Source organism: Dipodomys spectabilis, unplaced genomic scaffold (assembly GCF_019054845.1).
Source record: "Dipodomys spectabilis isolate Male_0828 unplaced genomic scaffold, ASM1905484v1 ptg000036l, whole genome shotgun sequence".
Lineage (NCBI taxonomy): Eukaryota > Metazoa > Chordata > Mammalia > Rodentia > Heteromyidae > Dipodomys > Dipodomys spectabilis.
This window is the reverse complement of record NW_024870713.1, coordinates 2,603,251-2,621,409: the sequence shown is the minus strand read 5'-3', so window position 1 is coordinate 2,621,409 and position 18,159 is coordinate 2,603,251. Positions and strand designations below refer to the sequence as shown.

The 18,159-nt window shown below is 41.5% G+C and overlaps 1 protein-coding gene across 1 annotated transcript in view; it reads right to left on the bottom strand.

Moving 5' to 3' along the window:
* Window positions 1-1,922: 1,922 nt before the first annotated feature.
* Tmco1 (transmembrane and coiled-coil domains 1) overlaps window positions 1,923-18,159 on the bottom strand; it is a 31,233-nt gene continuing 14,996 nt past the window's right edge. Inside the window, exons 6-7 of the mRNA XM_042677372.1 lie at window positions 16,548-16,692; window positions 1,923-2,493 (exon numbers count right to left, since the gene is read on the bottom strand). Of these exons, the coding sequence (XP_042533306.1) occupies window positions 2,395-2,493; window positions 16,548-16,692 (244 nt within the window). The 3' untranslated portion in view covers window positions 1,923-2,394. The remainder of the gene's footprint in view (window positions 2,494-16,547; window positions 16,693-18,159) is intronic.

Below are 18,159 nucleotides of genomic sequence, written 5' to 3'. Positions count from 1 at the left end.
GTGATGTTCTATCAGTTATTCAACCTCTCCAACCTAGCTGCTTCATCTATTAGATAGGTCCAAGAACAGTAATTACAAAATCCTCAAGGCTCTTTTATCTCCAATTAATCAGCAAAAATGCAGAAACTGGAAGCATGACTAAAGTGGTAGAGCACCAGCCTTGAGAGAAAAGGCCAAGTAAGAGTGCAGGGCCCTTTGTTCAAGCACAGTGCTGGGGCTTGTGAATACACACACACACACACACACACACACACACACGCACACACACACACACACACACACACACACACACACACACCCATCCATATATTTCATCAGTTTCTGTATTGACCATGGGTTTTTTTTTTTTTGCAATTTTTTTTTTTTAAATTTCACAAATTTCACAGTATTCTGGAATAGTGATACTTAGTTAAAGTCACAAACACATCCTAAAGGCAAATTGCCTTTATCGTAGTCTATAAAGTTTATGAGTTCTATGAGCTTTGACAATACAGTTATTTCTTCCACATCAGGTGATATGTAATTTCTTTCCTTTTGCTTCGTGTCAGCTGTTCCCTCTTTCCCACTCATTCCCTCCCTCCCATCGCTGCCATTGAGTTGCTTAGTTCATTTTGATCAATGTCAAGTGCAGCTGATGGGTTCCACTGTTGTATGTTTCCCCGTTTCCTTCAGTTTCTGTGTCCTCCTAGTTTCCCTCCAATGTAGTCAGCAGCATGGGGTCACTTAGTAATGATTTGACCAGATGAGTAGAGGTCCTTTGATTCTCTAGTCTTGTTTACTTTGTCATAATACCTTACATTCTGGATTTAACATCCACTTAATCAGGGAGACCATGTGCCGTTTGTCTCTTTGCTCTTTTGACCATGGTTTCTTGTATTCCACACTTTCCCTTGAAGTGGGTCTTCTTTTCCATCACTGAAATGTGCCTTTAGATTTTGTATGCCTGAAAATGTCTTTATTTTATCCTTAACATTTTGGGTTGAGGGATTGGGTAGGGTTCAAACAGATTGGGGAGAATAATGAAAGGAATGATCAAGACGCATTATACTCATAAACCGCTATGTTTAACTGAAGCCCCTTTGGGCAACTACTTATAGATTACTTCTTTTTTTGGTGCCAGTCCTGGGGCTTGAATTCAGGGACTGGACACTGTCCCTGAACTTTTGTGCTCAAGGCCAGCAGTCTACAACTCTACTACCAGCATTTGTGGTGCTTAATTGGAGATAAGAGCCTCTAAGTCTGGGCTGGCTTCAAAGCTCAGTCCTCAGATTTCAGCTTCTTGAGTAGCCAGGATTATAGGCATGAGCCACCAGCACCCAGCTTTAAAGATAAAACTTATGGTTTAGCTGTACACAAAATCCTAAGTTGATATTTATGTTCCTGAGCACATTGAAGATTGTATTTAACTATCTTCTAGACTTTATGGTTGCTGATGAAGTGTTGTTTAACAGTAATTATCTTGCAAATTGTTCTTTATCACCTAATACCCTCATCTAGTGAGAATATTGTTGAGTATTTATATTTGTTGATAGAATTATTAATCCACAATGGGCTTCTAATTCCATTGATTATAGGAGGAGTATCAATCATATACCTCACAATGGAGCAAGGCAAGAACTACAGGACTTTGTGACTAAAAGGAAGCTCTGTCAGATTAACTGCATATAACTACAATCTCAGAACACTCACAGGACGCAGCAGATTATAGAGAATGAAAGGAACTACTGAGGATTTCATTTTTTAACTCCTGAATCATCACTTTCCTCTGCACTCTTGACTTCCAACTTGTACACTATTCTATGATTTGTGCGCATGAGAATGTATTAGTAAAAGAGTCCACTGAATGTTTCAACTCTTCTTGGTTCTTACCCTGATATTCAGATTAATAAAAATATGTACTTTAAAACAATATAAATATGAAATAGCTAAAAATTTGGCTCTTTATTGATCTCAATTGATATATTTAGCTTTTAAAAAACACAATGAATAGTTCTAATTAAGTTTAGTTATACAAACTAAATTGTTCTTCAAGCTCTCATAATTGCGTGTAAGAGTCAGCTTCCTTGGCACATAGCATATACACACAGCCTTGAGCGTCAGTCCCACAGAAAACATGTATGTAAGCGAAATAAGAAAGATATTTGTTTTTGATTATGTAAAAAAAAAAAAATCAACAGAACTTAAGTAATCAATCCACCTACAAAAGAAAAAGCACCATCTTATTTGTTGGTGCCATTCTCATTACCATTATATCCAAAAAACTGAGAAGTAATTCAAAACTAAAAAATGGCTCAAATACTATGGCTGCCCATGGTTCTTGCTACGAAATAGTTGCCAGTCTGAATTGAGGGACTAAACAGAATGAAAAGAATTAAAGGGTTCTTCTGCATGAGGTCAAGAGAACTTCCCAGAAGGCGGTGGTGGGCCAAGAAATCCACCTGCCTGCTTGGTGGCAGCTCGTGAAGGGGCAAGGCCGAGAATCTTCTGAATGTTCTGTGAAGAAAACATAGTAAGAATTGTATTTTTAAATGAGATGAAAAATTAAGTGTTTTACACAGTTCTTAGGCAAAGAGAATGTGTACAAGTTAAAAGTACTACTAAGATCTACAATAGGATGATTGTTTTGTTATGTTTTTAAAAAGCCCTACAGGGGCTGGGAAGGTGGCTCAGTGGTAGAGCGCTTGCCTTGCAGGCATGAGGCCCTGGGTTCGATTCCTCAGCACCACATAAGCAAAAAGAAAAAAGCCGGAAGTGGTGCTGTGGCTCAAGTGGTAGAGCACTAGCCTTGAGCTGAAGAGCTGAGGGACAGCGCCCAGGCCCAGAGTTCAGGCCCCATGACCGGACCCAAAAAAACAAACAAAACAAAACAAAAAGTCCCACAATATAATGAAGACCCTAGAACAAAAAAGCCCTCTTTACTTGATGGGACCTTAAGCCTACTAATCAAAACTGATTTGTTAAAGTGGTGAATCATATTTTTTTTAATTTATTTTTTTATTTTTCTTTTTGTGCAGTACTGAGGATATAGACAGAACCTAGGGCCTTGTTCATGGTAGGCAAACATTCTACCACTGAGCTATAACTTCAGACTCTAACTTAAACTTTAAAAACAGAAAGAAAAAAAGGAAAGCTAGGCACCAGTAGCTCCTGCCTGTGAGCCTAGGATCACAGTTTGAAGCCAGCCCAGGCAGGAAAGTCTGTGAGTCTTAACTCCAATTAACCACCAGAAAACTGGAAGTGGAATTGTGGCTCAAAGTGGTAGAGAACTAGTCTTGAGCAAAAGAGCTCAGGAATAGCACACAGGCCCTGCGTTCAAGCCCCACGACCAATTATTTCAAAAAAAGGAACAAAACCCATAAAGCATATTCATTCAGTATATTCTTTTTTTTTGTCAGTCGTGGGGCTTGGCCTGGGCACCGTCTTTGAGCTCTTCAGCTCAAGGCTAGCGCTCTACCATTTGACTCACAGCACCACTTACTGCTTTTTCTGCTTATGTGGTGGAATCAAACCCAGGGCCTCATGCATGCAAGGCAAACACTCTACCACTGAGCCACCTTCCCAGCCCTCATTTGTTATTTCTTATAGTATGTGCCTTCTGGACAGCTTTAGTCCACAATGCTCAGGCTCAACTTATTTAAAGTGGTAAAAGAACTTGGAGACTTTCAAAGCAACTAGGTCTAAAATCCTTATAGATTTTTTTTGGGGGGGTCTGGTCATGGGGCCTAAACTCTGGGCCTGGGCACAGTCCCTCAGCTCTTCAGCTCAAGGCTAGATCTCTATCACTTGAGCCATAGTGCCACTTCCGGCTTCTTTCTTTTTGCATATGTGGCGCTGAGGAGTTGAACCCAGGGTCTCAGGCATGCAAGGCAAGCGCTCTACCACTTCCCAGCTACCTTCCTAGCCCCTTACAGATTTTTAAGATACTCCCATCCCCTTTTCTTTTTTGGGGGGAGAGGGGGATTTTTCTGCATTTCTTTATTGTAAAGCTACTGTACAGAGGGGTTACAGTTACTTGAGCAAGGTAATGAGTCCATTTCCTATCAAGCATTATTACCCCCTCCTTTGTTTTTTTCCCTACCACCCTTTTCCCCCACCAAAGTTGTAAAATTCGTTTTCAACATAGTGTCTTGTACATCTCATTGTTACAACAGGTCATCCTGTAACCTTATTTCAGCATTTTGTTATTTCCCTTCCCCTCCCCAAATTAGAAAAAAGTATATACAAGATGTAGGACACCAGAATCAAATACAATGACAACTGGGGATTGCTGGGTCATAGCGGAGCTCAATCAAAGAAAGGCTGGACAAATGGGATTGCATGAAACTGCAGAGCTTCTGCATGGCAAAGGACATAGGTAGCAAGATCAATAGAAAGCCCAAGGATTGGGAGAAGGTCTTCACTAGCCATACAATGGACAAGGGTCTCATATCTAAAATATATTTAGAATTCAAAAAAAACTTAAATCCCCCACCAACAAATCCTCAAAGAAACAACCGCCCAATTAACAATTGGGCTAAAGACTTAGAGGGCTGGGAAGGTGGCTCAGTGGTAGAGTGCTTGCCTTGCATGCATGAGGCCCTGGGTTCGATTCCTCAGCACCACATAAGCAAAAAGAAAACAGCCAGAAGTGGCGCTGTGGTTCAAGTGGTAGAGTGCTAGCCTTGAGCTGAAGAGCTGAGGGACAGCGTCCAGGCCCAGAGTTCAGGCCCCACAACTGGACCAAAAAAAAATTAAAAAAAAAAAAAAAAAGACTTAAAGAGAGACTTCTCTGAAGAGGAAATAAGAATGGTCAATAGACATAAAAGAAATGTAAATCAGGGCTGGGAAGGTGGCTCAGTGGTAGAGCGCTTGCCTTGTATGCATGAGGCCCTGGGATCGATTCCTCAGTATCACATAAGAAGAAAAAAAAAGCCAGAAGTGGTGCTGTGGCTCAAGGGGTAGAGTGCTAGCCTTGAGCTGAAAAGCTGAGGGACAGCGCCCAGGCCCAGAGTTCAGGCCCCACGACCAGACCCAAAAAAATAATAATAATTTTTTAAAAAAGAAAGAAACCTAATTCTGATGCTGGAAGGGATATGGCCAAAAAGGAACCCTACTACATTGTTGGTGGGAGTGTAGACTTGTTCAACCACTCTGGAAAGCAGTGTGGAGGTTCCTCAAAAGACTACGTGTAGAGTTCCCCTATCTTTTTATCTAATTCAATAATATACTTTTTCCAGAAAACTTGTCTTTTTTTTTTTTAAACCAATCCTAAGGCTTGAACTCACTCAGTGCCTGGGTGCTGTCCCTGAGCTCCTTTTGCTCAAGGTTAGTAGTCTACTACTTGAGCCACAGCAGCACTTCTGGCTTTTTCTGTGATTTAATTAGAGATAAGAATTTCTGGGCTGGGGGGGCTGGGAAGGTGGCTCAGTGGCAGAGCGCTTGCCTTGCATGCATGAGGCCCTGGGTTCGATTCCTCAGTACCACATAAGCAAAAAGAAAAAAGCCAGAAGTGGCGCTGTGGCTCAAGTGGTAGAGTGCTAGCCTTGAGCTGAAGAGCACAGGGACAGCGCCCAGGCCCTGAGTTCAGGCCCCACGACCGGACCCAAAAAAAAAAAAAAGAATTTCTGGGCTGGGAGGCTGGGAAGGTGGCTCAGTGATAGAGAGCTTGCCTTGTATGCATGAGGCCCTGGGTTCAATTCCTCAGCACCACATAAGCAGAAAAAAAAAGCCAGAAGTGGCGTTATAGCTCAAATGATAGAGTGTTAGCCTTGAGCTGAAGAGCTGAGGGACAGTGCCCAGGCCCAGAGTTCAGGCCCATGACCGGACCCCCCCCCCCCCCAAAAAAAAAAAAGACTGGCACTCTGCCATAAAAAAAAAAAAAAAAAGAATTTCTGGGCTGGGAAGGTGGCTCAGTGGTAGAGTATTTGTCTTGCATGCCTGAGGCCCTGGGGTGGATTCCTCAGCACCATTTAAGCAAAAAGAAAAAAGCCAGAAGTGGCGCTGTGGCTCAAGTGGTAGAGCGCTAGCCTTGAGCTGAGGGACAGCGCCCAGGCCCAGAGTTCAGGCCCCACGACTGAACCCAAAAAAAAAAAAAAAAAAAAAAAAGAATTTCCTGCCAGGATTGGCTTTGAACCACGATCCTCAGATCTCAGTCTCCTGAGTAGAGAGGATGCATAAGACACTGGTGCCTGGCTATTTTTTTTGCGGGGAGGCTGGTCCTGAAGTTTGAACTCTAGGCCCAGGTACTACCCCTGAGCTCCTTCTGATCAAGGCTAGCACTCTACCACTTGAGCCATAGCTCTACTTCCATCTTTTTCTATGATTTAATTGGAAAAGAGTTTTACAGACTTTCCTGCCTGGGCTGGCTTCCAACCACGATCCTCAGATCTCATCTTCCTGAGTAGCTAAAATTACAGATGTGAGCCACAGTACCCAGCTAGAAAACTTATCTTTATTCAGTTCTTTTTAAATTTATGTAGTTTTCATAATTTTTGTCCTCTGATTTCCATAGTTAATGTAACATTTAATTAAATTACACAATTACAATGACTAGGAAAACCAACATAAATAGTTTTAGACAAACACAATGACTGGGATGGTAATGACACTGGTGGGAGCAGACAGGCGTGGGTATACTAAAGAGCACTCATGTAAACACTGTGATGTGGCATCCAGGGACACAAGCTTTAAAGAGTATGGAGTGGGTTCAGGAATGTGCAAAGGTTAAGTAAAGGCCAATTCTTAAAATTTACTTGGTATTTTAGAATAAAAACCTTGCTGGGCACCAGTGGCTCACGCCTGTAATCCTAGCTACTCAGGAGGCTGGGATCTGAGGATCATGGTTCAAAGCCAGCTGGGCAGGAAAGTCCATAAGATTCTTATCTCCAATTAACCACCAGAAAACCGGAAGTGGTACTGTGGCTCGAGTGGTAGAGTGCTAGCCTGGTAGCCTTGGGCTGAAGAGCTGAGGGGGACAGTGCCCAGGTCCAGAGTTCAAGCCCCATGACTGACAAAAAAAAAAAAAAAATAGAATAAAAACCTTTGAGATTATCTGAGTACTCTTACTCTAGTCCCTAATTTTCTATTTGAGAAAACTAAAACTGAGAAATAATCTAATGGGGACTGGGAATGTGGCTTAGTGGTAGAGTGCTTGCCTAGCATTTATGAAGCCCTGGTTTCCATTCCTCAGTACCACATAAACAGAAAGGGCCAGAGGTGGTGCTGTGGCTCAAGTGGCAGAGTGGTAGCCTTGAGCAAAACGAGCTCAGGGACAGTGTCCAGACCCTGTGTTCAAACCCCAAGACTGACAAAAAAGAAAAAAAAGAAATAATGGTTTCTCCAAAAAAAAAAGAAAAGGTAAATTAAGAACAGAGGCTAGGCACTGGTGGCTCATGCCTAGCTACTTAGGAGACTGAGATTTGAGGATCACAGTTCAAAGCCAGGTCGGGTAGGAAAGTCCATGAAACTCTTTTCCAGTTAACAAACAGAAAATCAGAAGTGGTGCTGGGGCTCAAGTGGTAGAGCACTTGCCTTGAGCTGAAGAGCTGAGGGACAGCGCCAGGCCCAGAGTTCAAGCCCCATGACAAACAAAAACAAAAACAAAAAAGAACAGACATAGATTAAACCTACATGCTTTGGGTTTTAGATTAGTAGGCTTCCTTACACCATACTTTGGTAAAATTTTGGTCTTCAGCTAAAACTGTGATACATAGATTTGCATGCATTAAACTCAATAATTAAAGACTATTTGTTGGACATAAGACACTGAACCTATCCAATCTATGCTTCTCTAGAAGCATATACTCCTCAATCCTTTGTCTGAAAAATGACAAACTACTATGTAATGAACATTTACATTCCTGGGACAACAATGTTACAATAATATGGAATATTGAACTATAAAAAATACAAGTAGGGGCTGGTAAGGTGGCTCAGTGGTAGAGTGCTCGCCTTGCATGAATGAGGCCCTGGGTTCAATTCCTCAGCACCACATAAGCAGAAAAAGCTGGAAGTGCCGCCGTGGCTGAAGTGGTAGAGAGATAGCCTTAAGCTGAAGAGCTGAGGACAGCGTGTAGGCCCAGATTTCAGGCCCCACGACCAACAAAAACAAAACAAAACAAAATACAACTAAGATGGGCTGAGAATGTGGCTCAGTGGTAAAGTGCTTGCCTAGCATATATGAAGCCCCAGGTTCAATTCCTCAGAACCCAGAAACAGAAAAAAGCCTAAAGTGGTGCTGTGGCTCAAGTTGTATAGCACTAACCTTGAGACAAAGAAGTTCAGAGACAATGCCCAGGCCCTGAGTTCAAGCCTCATGACAGGCAAAAAAAAAAAAAAAAACCAACTAAGAAAAAATTCATTTAAATTATATTTACCACTAATTTATTGGTTGGTTGTGGAGCTTGAGATCAGAGCCTGGGTGCTGTCCCTGAGTTCTTTTGCTCAAGACTAGCACTCTACCACTTGGAGCCACAGCTCTACTTCTGGTTTTTGAGTAGTTATGGAGGTAAGAGTCTCACAGGGACTTTTCTGCTGGCTTGAATTGTAATCCTTAAATCTCAGCCTCTGGAGTAGTCTAGGATTACAAGTGAGGGTCTCCAACAACTGGCTTCCAATATATGTAATAGTACTTTAGCTCATGCCTAAAGGAGAACTGCTCTTTTGCTCAAGGCTAGCACTTTACCACTAGCGCCCAAGCTCCACTTCCAGCTTTTCTGGTGGTTAACTGGAGACAAGAGTATTACAGACTTTCCTGTTCAGGATGGCTTCAAACCATGATCCTCACAGCTCTCAGCCTCCTGAGTAGCTAGGATTACAGGTGTGAGTCACTGGCTCTTGGTGTGAGATATCACACCAAGGGCTCTTTCTTGTCCATCTCTAAAAAATCTCATTGCACAGAGTGCTTACCTAGCATGCATGAAGCCCTGGGTTTGATTCCTCAGTACCACATAAACAGAAAAGGCCAGAAGTGGCACTGTGGCTCAAGTGGTAGAGTGCTAGCCTTGAGGAAAAGAAGTTCAAGGATGGTGCCCAGGCCCTGAGTTCAGACCCCAGGACTGGCAAAAAAAAAAAAAAAAAGCTACTTCTAATCTTTAAAATTTGACCAATAATATAACATGTGAACACTGTTATATATTACAGACTGTGGTAGACAATTTGCTCCAGGGAAGTTAGAATGAACTTGTGACTTTGAAATTATGTAATCACTTCATCACAATCAAAAAAAAAAAAAAAAAAAGAACCTCGGGGAAGGGAGGGAGGGAGGGGATGGTAGGGGGAAAACAATGGAGGGGGTAACAATGTTCAAGAGGAAGTGTACTCATTACCTCACTCATGTAACTGTAACCCTCTGTATAGTATCTTTACAATAAAAAAAAAAAAATTTGACCAATAAGTATTTCCTGAGCACCTTGCAGTATATTTAGCATTAAGTTGATGATTATGGAAAACAAGAATAAAGCCTGAGGGGCTGGGAAGGTAGCTCAGTGGTAGAGCACTTGCCTTGCATATATGAGGCCCTGGGTTCGATTCCTCAGCACCACATAAGCAAAAAGAAAAAAGCCGGAAGTGGCGCTGTGGCTCAAGTGGTAGAGTGCTAGCCTTGAGCTGAAGAGCTGAGGGACAGTGCCCAGGCCCAGAGTTCAGGCCCCACGACCTGACCCAAAAATAAATAAATAAATAAAGTCTGAAATAAGACATTACCAAATGTATGATGATAAACCTATTTGTCCACTTAGCAAATATATAATCTGGACAAAATATGAAAGGGATTACTGCTTAACTATTCTGCAGAGAGAAGTGTCAATTATATGAGTACCCTTTTAGAAATTTAAAATCAGTTTAAAAATCTCTGATGTCTTTTTAAATTGTAGATTTTCTATACTTTAAACTAGGAAAGTAAAAGGAAAATAAAAATAGTTTTGAAGACAAAAGACACTGAACTATTGAAAGTTTCATATTAACTTGACTATTGCATGTAATCCACAGCCTAGCCTGAAATAACTCAAACAGCAACAACAAAAAGTATTAAAACTGAAGTCAGTTGCCAGTTGCCCTAGCTACTCTGGATGCTGAGATCTGAAGATCACAGTTGTAAGCCAGCCTGGGGAGAAAAGTACATGAGACTTATTATCTCCAATTAACCAGCAAAAGAGCTGGAAGCGGAAACAAAAGAATAACAGCATATTGACAGTACCTTTAAAAAACAACAACAAAGGGCTGGGAAGGTGGCTCAGCGGTAGAGTGCTTGCCTTGTATGCATGAGGCCCTGGGTTTGATTCCTCAGCACCACATAAGCAGAAAAAGCCAGAAGTGGCGCAGTGGCTCAAGTGGTAGAGAGCTAGCCTTGAGCTGAAGAGCTGAGGGACAGCACCCAGGCCCAGAGTTCAGGCCCCACAACTGACCACACACACACACACAGACAAAATCAACACTCATAAACAGTAAGACAATCCAGATTCTCTACAACAACTGCCCAAGATATATAATAATTTTTTTAAAAACTAGATATATCAAGAAACAGGAGTAAAGTTGTATGTAGTTATATAAATCTGTAATCCCACTACTCAGGAGTCAGAGACAGGAGGATTTTGACCTCAAGGCAAGCCTAGGCTAAATTACCAGACTGTTTCAAAAAACAAACAATTCTCTCCCACCTCTACCCTGTAAACACAATGCATACTTAGAATAGGATACAGTCCAAATTCCAAATTTAGAATTAGCACACTCTGTATTTAAAACATCTAAATAACTATGTCTGAATACATAAAAGAAAGTATAATAAACAAGAATTCTCAATAGAGGAAAGAAACACACACACAAGCTTGAAAAAAATCTCAGAACTGGAAAATATAAGGTCTGAAATTTAAAACTCATTTCATGGGTTTAGGGTTAGCAGAGACTGCAGAGAATTCTCACACAATATAAAGACTAAAAAGAATCTTCAACAATGACAGAGAATCAGTCTCCAGTGCCTTGAATCCTAGGCATTGGAGCAATACACATAGAAATCAGAACAAGATGCTGCCAGATGAATGCTCTTCTGGGTTAGTAGCATCACTTTCTGAGCCACATATATCCTCCAAGTAGTATGCAGCTTGTAACTACAAACAAAATACATGCTTGTACACTACAGATACTGGTACTGCTTTTTTTTTCTTTCAAACTTTCTTAAGAGTCCACAAAGCTCTTCGCTCTAGGAAGGCCATAAGTATAGGATAAAATTACTTTTGGGGGTGCACCAGTGGTTCATGCCTGTGATCCTAGCTGTTCTGGAGGTTGAGATGTGAGAATTGCAGTTCAAAGCCAGCCTGTGCAGGAAAATTCATGAGACTCTTTTCTCTAATTAGTTACCAAAAAAGCTAGAAATGCCCAGGCACCAGTGGCTGTAATTCTAACTGCTCAGGAGGCTGAGATCTAAGGATTTAAGACAGCCAGGGCAGGAAAGTCAGTGAAACTCTTATCTTCAATAAACTACTCAGAAAAAGCTGGAAGTGGTGCTGGGGGGTCAAGTGGCAGAGTGCTAGCCTTGAGCACAAAGAGGCTCTGGGACAGCACCCAGGCCCTGAATTCAAGCCCGATGACAAGCAAAAAAAAAAGCCAGAAGTGAAGCTGTGGCTCAAGTAATACACTATCCTTGAGGAAAAGAGCTCAAAGACAGTGCCTTGGCTCTGAGTTCTAGCACACTCAAGAGACAGCATGCACGCACCCACATTCCTTTTTTCACTGCCCTGAGCACATATAACCTCCAGAAGACAGTGACATTTTCAGATTATAAACATGTATATTAAAAAGTATGACAGAGCTTGGTAAGAAATGTATGCATTATCCTGCCCATGTAATTGTAACCCCTCTGTACAGTATGTTCTCAAATAAAATAAAATTAAATTAAAAAAAAAAAAAAAAAGTATGACAGAGCTAGGCCCTGGTGGTTCATGCCTATAATCCTAGCTCCTCAGAAGGTTGACATCTGAGGATCAAGGTTCAAAGCCAGCCTGGGAAGGAAAGTCTGTGAGACTCTTATCCCCAATTAGCCACCAGAAAACTAGAAGTGGCGCCATGGCTCTAGTGGTAGAGCACTAGCCTTGAGCTGAAGAGCTGAGGGACAGTGCCCAGGCCCAGAGTTCAAAAAAAAAAAAAAAAAAAAGTGTGATAAATAAGATAAACTCTTTCTCTGATTCTCCCTTAGAACCATTTACTAATAAGCCTTTTTACTTTTAACCAGTTTTACTTGAGACCCTTTTAACCAGTTTTAATAGACCAGTTTTCCTTAGGTGTTCACCTGGTAAATTGGCTTGGTTTACTAAAGTTTAGATCACTCCTATAGAGTAGGCTACCATTTATTCGATCTACTATTGATTCAAAATAAAGGGGAATTTTTTTTTTTTAGATAGTTTTGCTCTATAGCCTAGGCCAACCTCAAACTCAGAGGATATTCCTTCCTGAGGGCTGGGATTACAGGCATGGATCATGACAGGCTTCTTTGTATTCTTTAATTCCACCGCTACCTTGGTCTAATTTAACACTTCTGGAGGAAGCTGCTATAAAATTACATGGAGGAAACAGCTGTGATGTGAAGGTCAAGGTAGCTAATTACTAAACATTAAGGAAGTAAACAAAAGTTAAGGAGAAAGATAAGAGATAATTACACTTATTTTTAGTTGATAAAACATGTTTTTAATCTTAAAAAGAAATTTAATCCTATCTGGGGGATGGAAGACTGTTCTAATATTAAAATTACTCCAAAGTCTGTTTTCAGTCATTGTTAATCTCATAATAATAGCATGATGAGATTTTACACCAATCCTTTTTTCAGACTTAATTATAAAATTAAGGCAAAGAGACGTTGTCTGGCATTCTGAAGGATACTCAGTCAAGAGGGAATTGGTAGCTCATGCCTGGAATCCTACTTTAGTTCTCAGGAAGCTGAGATTTGAAGGATGGAAATTAAAAGTCAACCCAAAGCTGGGCATAGGTGGCTCACACTTGTAATCCTAGCTACTCAGGAGGCTGAGATCTGAGGATCGAGGTTCAAAGCCAGACTGGGCAGGAAAGTCTGTGAGACACATCTCTAATAAACCACAGAAAAAGCCAGAAAGGGCTCTGTGGCTCAGTGGTAGAGATCTAGCCTTGAGAAAAAAGAAGCTGAGGGACAGCACTCAGGCCCAGAGTTTGAGCCCCAAGACCAGCAAAACAAACAAACAAACAAATGCCCCCAAAAGGCCTCAAGACTCCATCTTCAATTTACTCGCAAATTGAAGATTTGGAGGTGTAGCTCAAGTGATAAAGTGCCAGCTGTGAGCAAAGCAGGTCAGTGAGAGCTAGATGTCCTGAGTTCAAGCCCCAGTACTGACAGGAAAAAAAAAATGAAGACAAGGTGATAGCTAGGATTTTTTTTTTTTTTTAACAGTCCTAGGGCTTGAACTCAGGGTCTGGGTACTGTTTCGGAGCTTCTTTTGCTCAAGGATATCACTCTATCACTTGAGCCACAGTGTCACTTTTGTTTTTTTCTGTTTATGTGCTACTGAGGAATGGAACCCAGGGCTTCATGAATACTAGGCAAACACTCTACCACTAAGCCACATCTCCAGCCCTTTTTATTATCTTTAGTTGATTGTATAAAGGAGTTACCATTCAACAAATCAGTTTATGAATACAATGCATCTTGAGCCATGTCACCTCTATCTCCTCCAGCCCTTCCAGCTCTACACTTCTCAATTTTCCTAGAATATTATGACTGCATTCTCCCCACTTCCTCTATTCATTTACCACCCTTCCCTTGACTTCCCCTGCACTTTTCAAATATCTGTTAGTGGAATATTATTTCTGCTTTTCCTTGAAAGCTCTTAAGTCAACGGCATACATATAATCACAGAATTGGAAAAACATAAAAGAAGAAACGCATAATAATGCCAGGTGTCAGTGGCTCACACCTGTAATCCTAGCTACTTGGAAGGTTGAGATCTGGTTTTTAGGCAGTCTAGGCAGGGAAGACTATGAGGCTTCTTTTTGGGTCCGGTTGTGGGGCCTGAACTCTGGGCCTGGGCACTATCTCTCAGCTCTTTAGCTCAAGGCTAGCACTCTACCACTTGAGCCACAGCGCGACTTCTGGCTTTTTCTTTTTTCTGCTATGTGGTGCTGAGGAATGGAACCCAGGGCCTCATGCATGCAAGGCAAGTGCTCTACCACTGAGCCACCTTCCCAGCCCACTATGAGGCTTTTATCTGCAATTAACTACCAAAATAACCAAAGTGGAGTTGCAAGCTCAAGTGGTAGAGTACTACCATTGAGAGGGGGAAAAAAAAAGCTCAGGTTCAATACCCAGGCCAAGTTCAAGCCTGAGGATAGACACACAAAGAAACACATAATAGATGATAACCAGACTCAAATGTTTATATGAATTAGTAATACTTACAATGGTTATATGAATTAGTAATATATCACAAAATTGCTTTAGTTTAGGGTTAAAGTTTTTTTTGTGTTTTTTTTTTGGGTCCGGTCGTGGGCCTGAACTCTGGGCCTGGGCGCTGTCCCTCAGCTCTTCAGCTCAAGGTTAGCACTCTACCACTTGAGCCACAGCGCCACTTCCAGCTTTTTTCTTTTTGCTTATGTGGTGCTGAGGAATCGAACCCAGGGCCTCATGAACACAAAGCAAGCGCTCTACCACTGAGCCCAGGCTAGAAATGTGGCTTAGTGGTAGAATGTTTGCCTAGTATTCATGAAGCCCTGGGTTCCATTCCTCAGTAGCACATAAACAGAAAAAAACAGAAGTGACACTGTGGCTCAAGTGATAGAGTGATATCCTTGAGCAAAAGAAGCTCAGAAACAGTACCCAGACCCTGAGATTAAAGTTTAATCTCAAAAAAAATTTTTTTCAGTATTAGAATTTAAACCTAGGACTTAATGATTGCTAAGCAAACACTCTAACACCGAGCCATACTTCTAGTCCTTTTTAGCGTGGGTTATTTTGAAATGGGTGAAATTCATCATAGCTAGGATGACAGTCATATGCTACCACACACAGCTTCTCTTGGATTTTTCTGCCTGGACTAGCCAAAAACTGTAATCCTTCTGATATCAACCTCCCCAACTGCTAGGATTAAAAGCATGAGTCACCAGGCCTTCATTTAATCTTAGCCAGGTAAAGTAATACATGCCTATAGTCCCTACTGCTGAAGAAGTTGAGGTGAGAGGATTGCTGGAGCCCCAAAATTTGAGACCAGCCCAGGCAATACATAATGAGATTCTTGTCTCAAAAATAAAATAGCAAACATTCATCTCAAAGGCTAGTTAGTTCTATAAACCTCTGCCTACTAACTGAATGTTTGGTATTTCTTCTAGGTTCTCATCACCTTTCCAATTCGCTTGGCTTTTCACTATTAATGCCCAGGACTCATCTCAATTGTAAATAACCTAAAAAAATAAAATAAAAATCACAAAATCATTGGTGTTCCTGAATTGTCAAAGGGCTCTGGTATATAGTGAAAAACATGGCTCTGGGCTGGGAATGTGGCTTAGTGGTAGAGTGCTTGCCTAGCATACATGAAACCCTGGGTTCGATTCCTCAGTACTACATAAACAGAAAAAGCTGGAAGTGACACTGTGGCACAAGTGGTAGAGTGCTAGCCTTGAGCACAAAAAGGCTCAGGGACAGAGTCCAGGCCATCAGTTCAAGCCCCACCCAGGACTGGCAAAAAAAGAAAGAAAGAAAGAAAGAGAGAGAGAGAGAAAGAAAGGAAGAAAGAAAGAAAGAGAAAGGAAGGAAGGAAGGAAGAAAGAAAGAAAGAAAGACAGACAGATATGATTCTGGGAAATCCAAATTCACTCTACTTTTGTAACTTTAAATAGATGCAGTGAAGAAGGAACCTGGGAGCTCTAAGAACAGAGTATGAAAATCATATTTGGGCTGGGTGCCAGTGGTTCACACCTAATTAGGAGGCTGAGATCTGAAGATTGTTGTTTGAAGCTAGCCAGGACAGAAAAGACCCAATGAGGGCTGGGAAGGTGGCTCAGTGGTAGAGCGCTTGCCTTGCATGCCTGAGGCCCTGGGTTCGATTCCTCAGCACCACATAAGCAAAAAGAAAAAAGCTGGAAGTGGCGCTATGGCTCAAGTGGTAGAGCGCTAGCCTTGAGCTGAAGAGCTGAGGGGCCCAGGGTTCAGGCCCCACGACCGGAACCAAAAAAAAAGCAAAGAAAAGACCCCATGAGACTCTTATCTCCAATAAACTACTCAAAAAAGCCAGAAGTGACACTGTGGCACAAGTGGCAGAGTGCTAGCCTTGGGCACAAATAGACTGAGGGACAGTGCCCAGGCCCAGAGTTCAAACCCCAGGATCGGCAGGGGAAAAAAAATCGTATTTGGCTTTATATCTCTTCTCTTCATAGGCAAGATGAGACTTGCCTATGTTTAAAATAGTTTTAGGATAATCCCTGGAATTCTAAAAGCAACTGAAAGATCTCAGTAGCAACAGATAAACATTTCCAGTATTAGGGAAGGAAAAGCTAATATTAGGTATGAAAACAGGAAGTTTACACATATTAAATATTAAATAATAGATGCAGTCACTCACTTGCCGAATTGACATAGTGCACAGAATATACAGGAATATGAAGGAGCAGTCTGTGGTGTCATCTCCCAGAAGGTTTCGGTGAGACAGTCCTTGGATGTAGGACAGCGGGGTAAAAGGGAGCTTTGCCACCACTCTACCATCAAATCTAAGAAGGCAAAGCAGAATGAAACGAAGAATTGTTATTTTTTGGAAGAGTATCAAACCTCGTACTTTTAGAGAAGAACCTGGGACAGAAATAGAACTTTAATACTCTTGATCTTGGAAAAACAAAGGAGGCTGATAAGCTATACAGTTATGAACCTGAAGGACAGTGACACACTAATGGGCCTAGATTAACCCCACTAGTCTCTTAACTCCTTTTTTTTTTGTCGATCGTGGGGCTTGAATTCTGGGCCTGGGCACTGTCCCTGAGTTCTTCAGCTCAAGGCCAGAGCTTTACCACTTGAGCCAAAGCATCACTTCCAGTTTTTTGGTAGTTAATTGAAGATAAGAGTCTTACGGATTTTTCTGCCTGAGCTGGTTTTGAACTGTGATCCTCAGATCTCAGCCTCCTGAGAAGCTAGGATTAGAGGCATGAGCCACCAGCACCTGGCTTTTAACTCTTTTTGATATAAAAACTTCACATACTGACAAATTATTGAGAATCTTCTCTAAAAGCTTTTGTTAGTGCAGTTATAGCTATTAATATACATAACATTAGAAGTGAAGGCAAATAACACCTCAGAATTATTAGAATGGTTTTGCACTTCAAAGACTTCCTGAAAAGATTTGCAGAAAAACCCAAACTATATTTTGAGAACCACTGTTCTAAACTGTAACACCAGATACTTTATGGCAGTTTTGGCATTTGAACTCAGGGCTGTGGGCTTGCTTGACAGGTACTCATCCACTTAAGCCATTTTTGTAACCCATTTTTGCTTTGTTTTTTAGACAGGAGTCTTATGCTTTTTCTCTCAGGCCAGACTCCCACTACAGTCCCTCTACCTTTGTCTCCTGCTTATCAGGAATCACAGATATGCACAACCACACCAAGCTTGTTGATGATATCTTCCCAATCTCCACCTACATAGCAACTAGGATTATAGCTGTATATCACTATTGCTGGGCCAATATGATTTTATGAACCTTCTTTTCCAAGCCTGAAAGACCTCCTATGCCTACACTAAACAGATACAAGTCACTGAATAGGAATTTATGGGATATATAAATGGTAAAGCAAAAAAAAAAAAAAAAAAAACAAGGGGCTGGGAATGTGACTTAGTGGTAAAATGCTTGCCTAGCATGCATGAAGCCCTGGGTTGGATTCCTCAGGACTACATAAACAGAAAAAGCCAGAAGTGGCGCTGTGGATCAAGTGGTAGAATGCTAGTCTTGAGCACAGAGATGCTCAAGGATAGGCCCAGGTCATTTGTTCAAGCCCCACGACCAGAAAAAAAACAAAAACAAAAACAACCTAAATCATATACACAATATTCTGAAATATTATTTTGGGGGGAAGAGTGGGTGCTGGTATTGGAGCTTGAACTCATCATCTGGGCATTATTCCTTAGCTTTTTCACTCAAGGCTAGAGTACTACCATTTGAGCTACATCTCCACTTCTGGCTTTTTGGT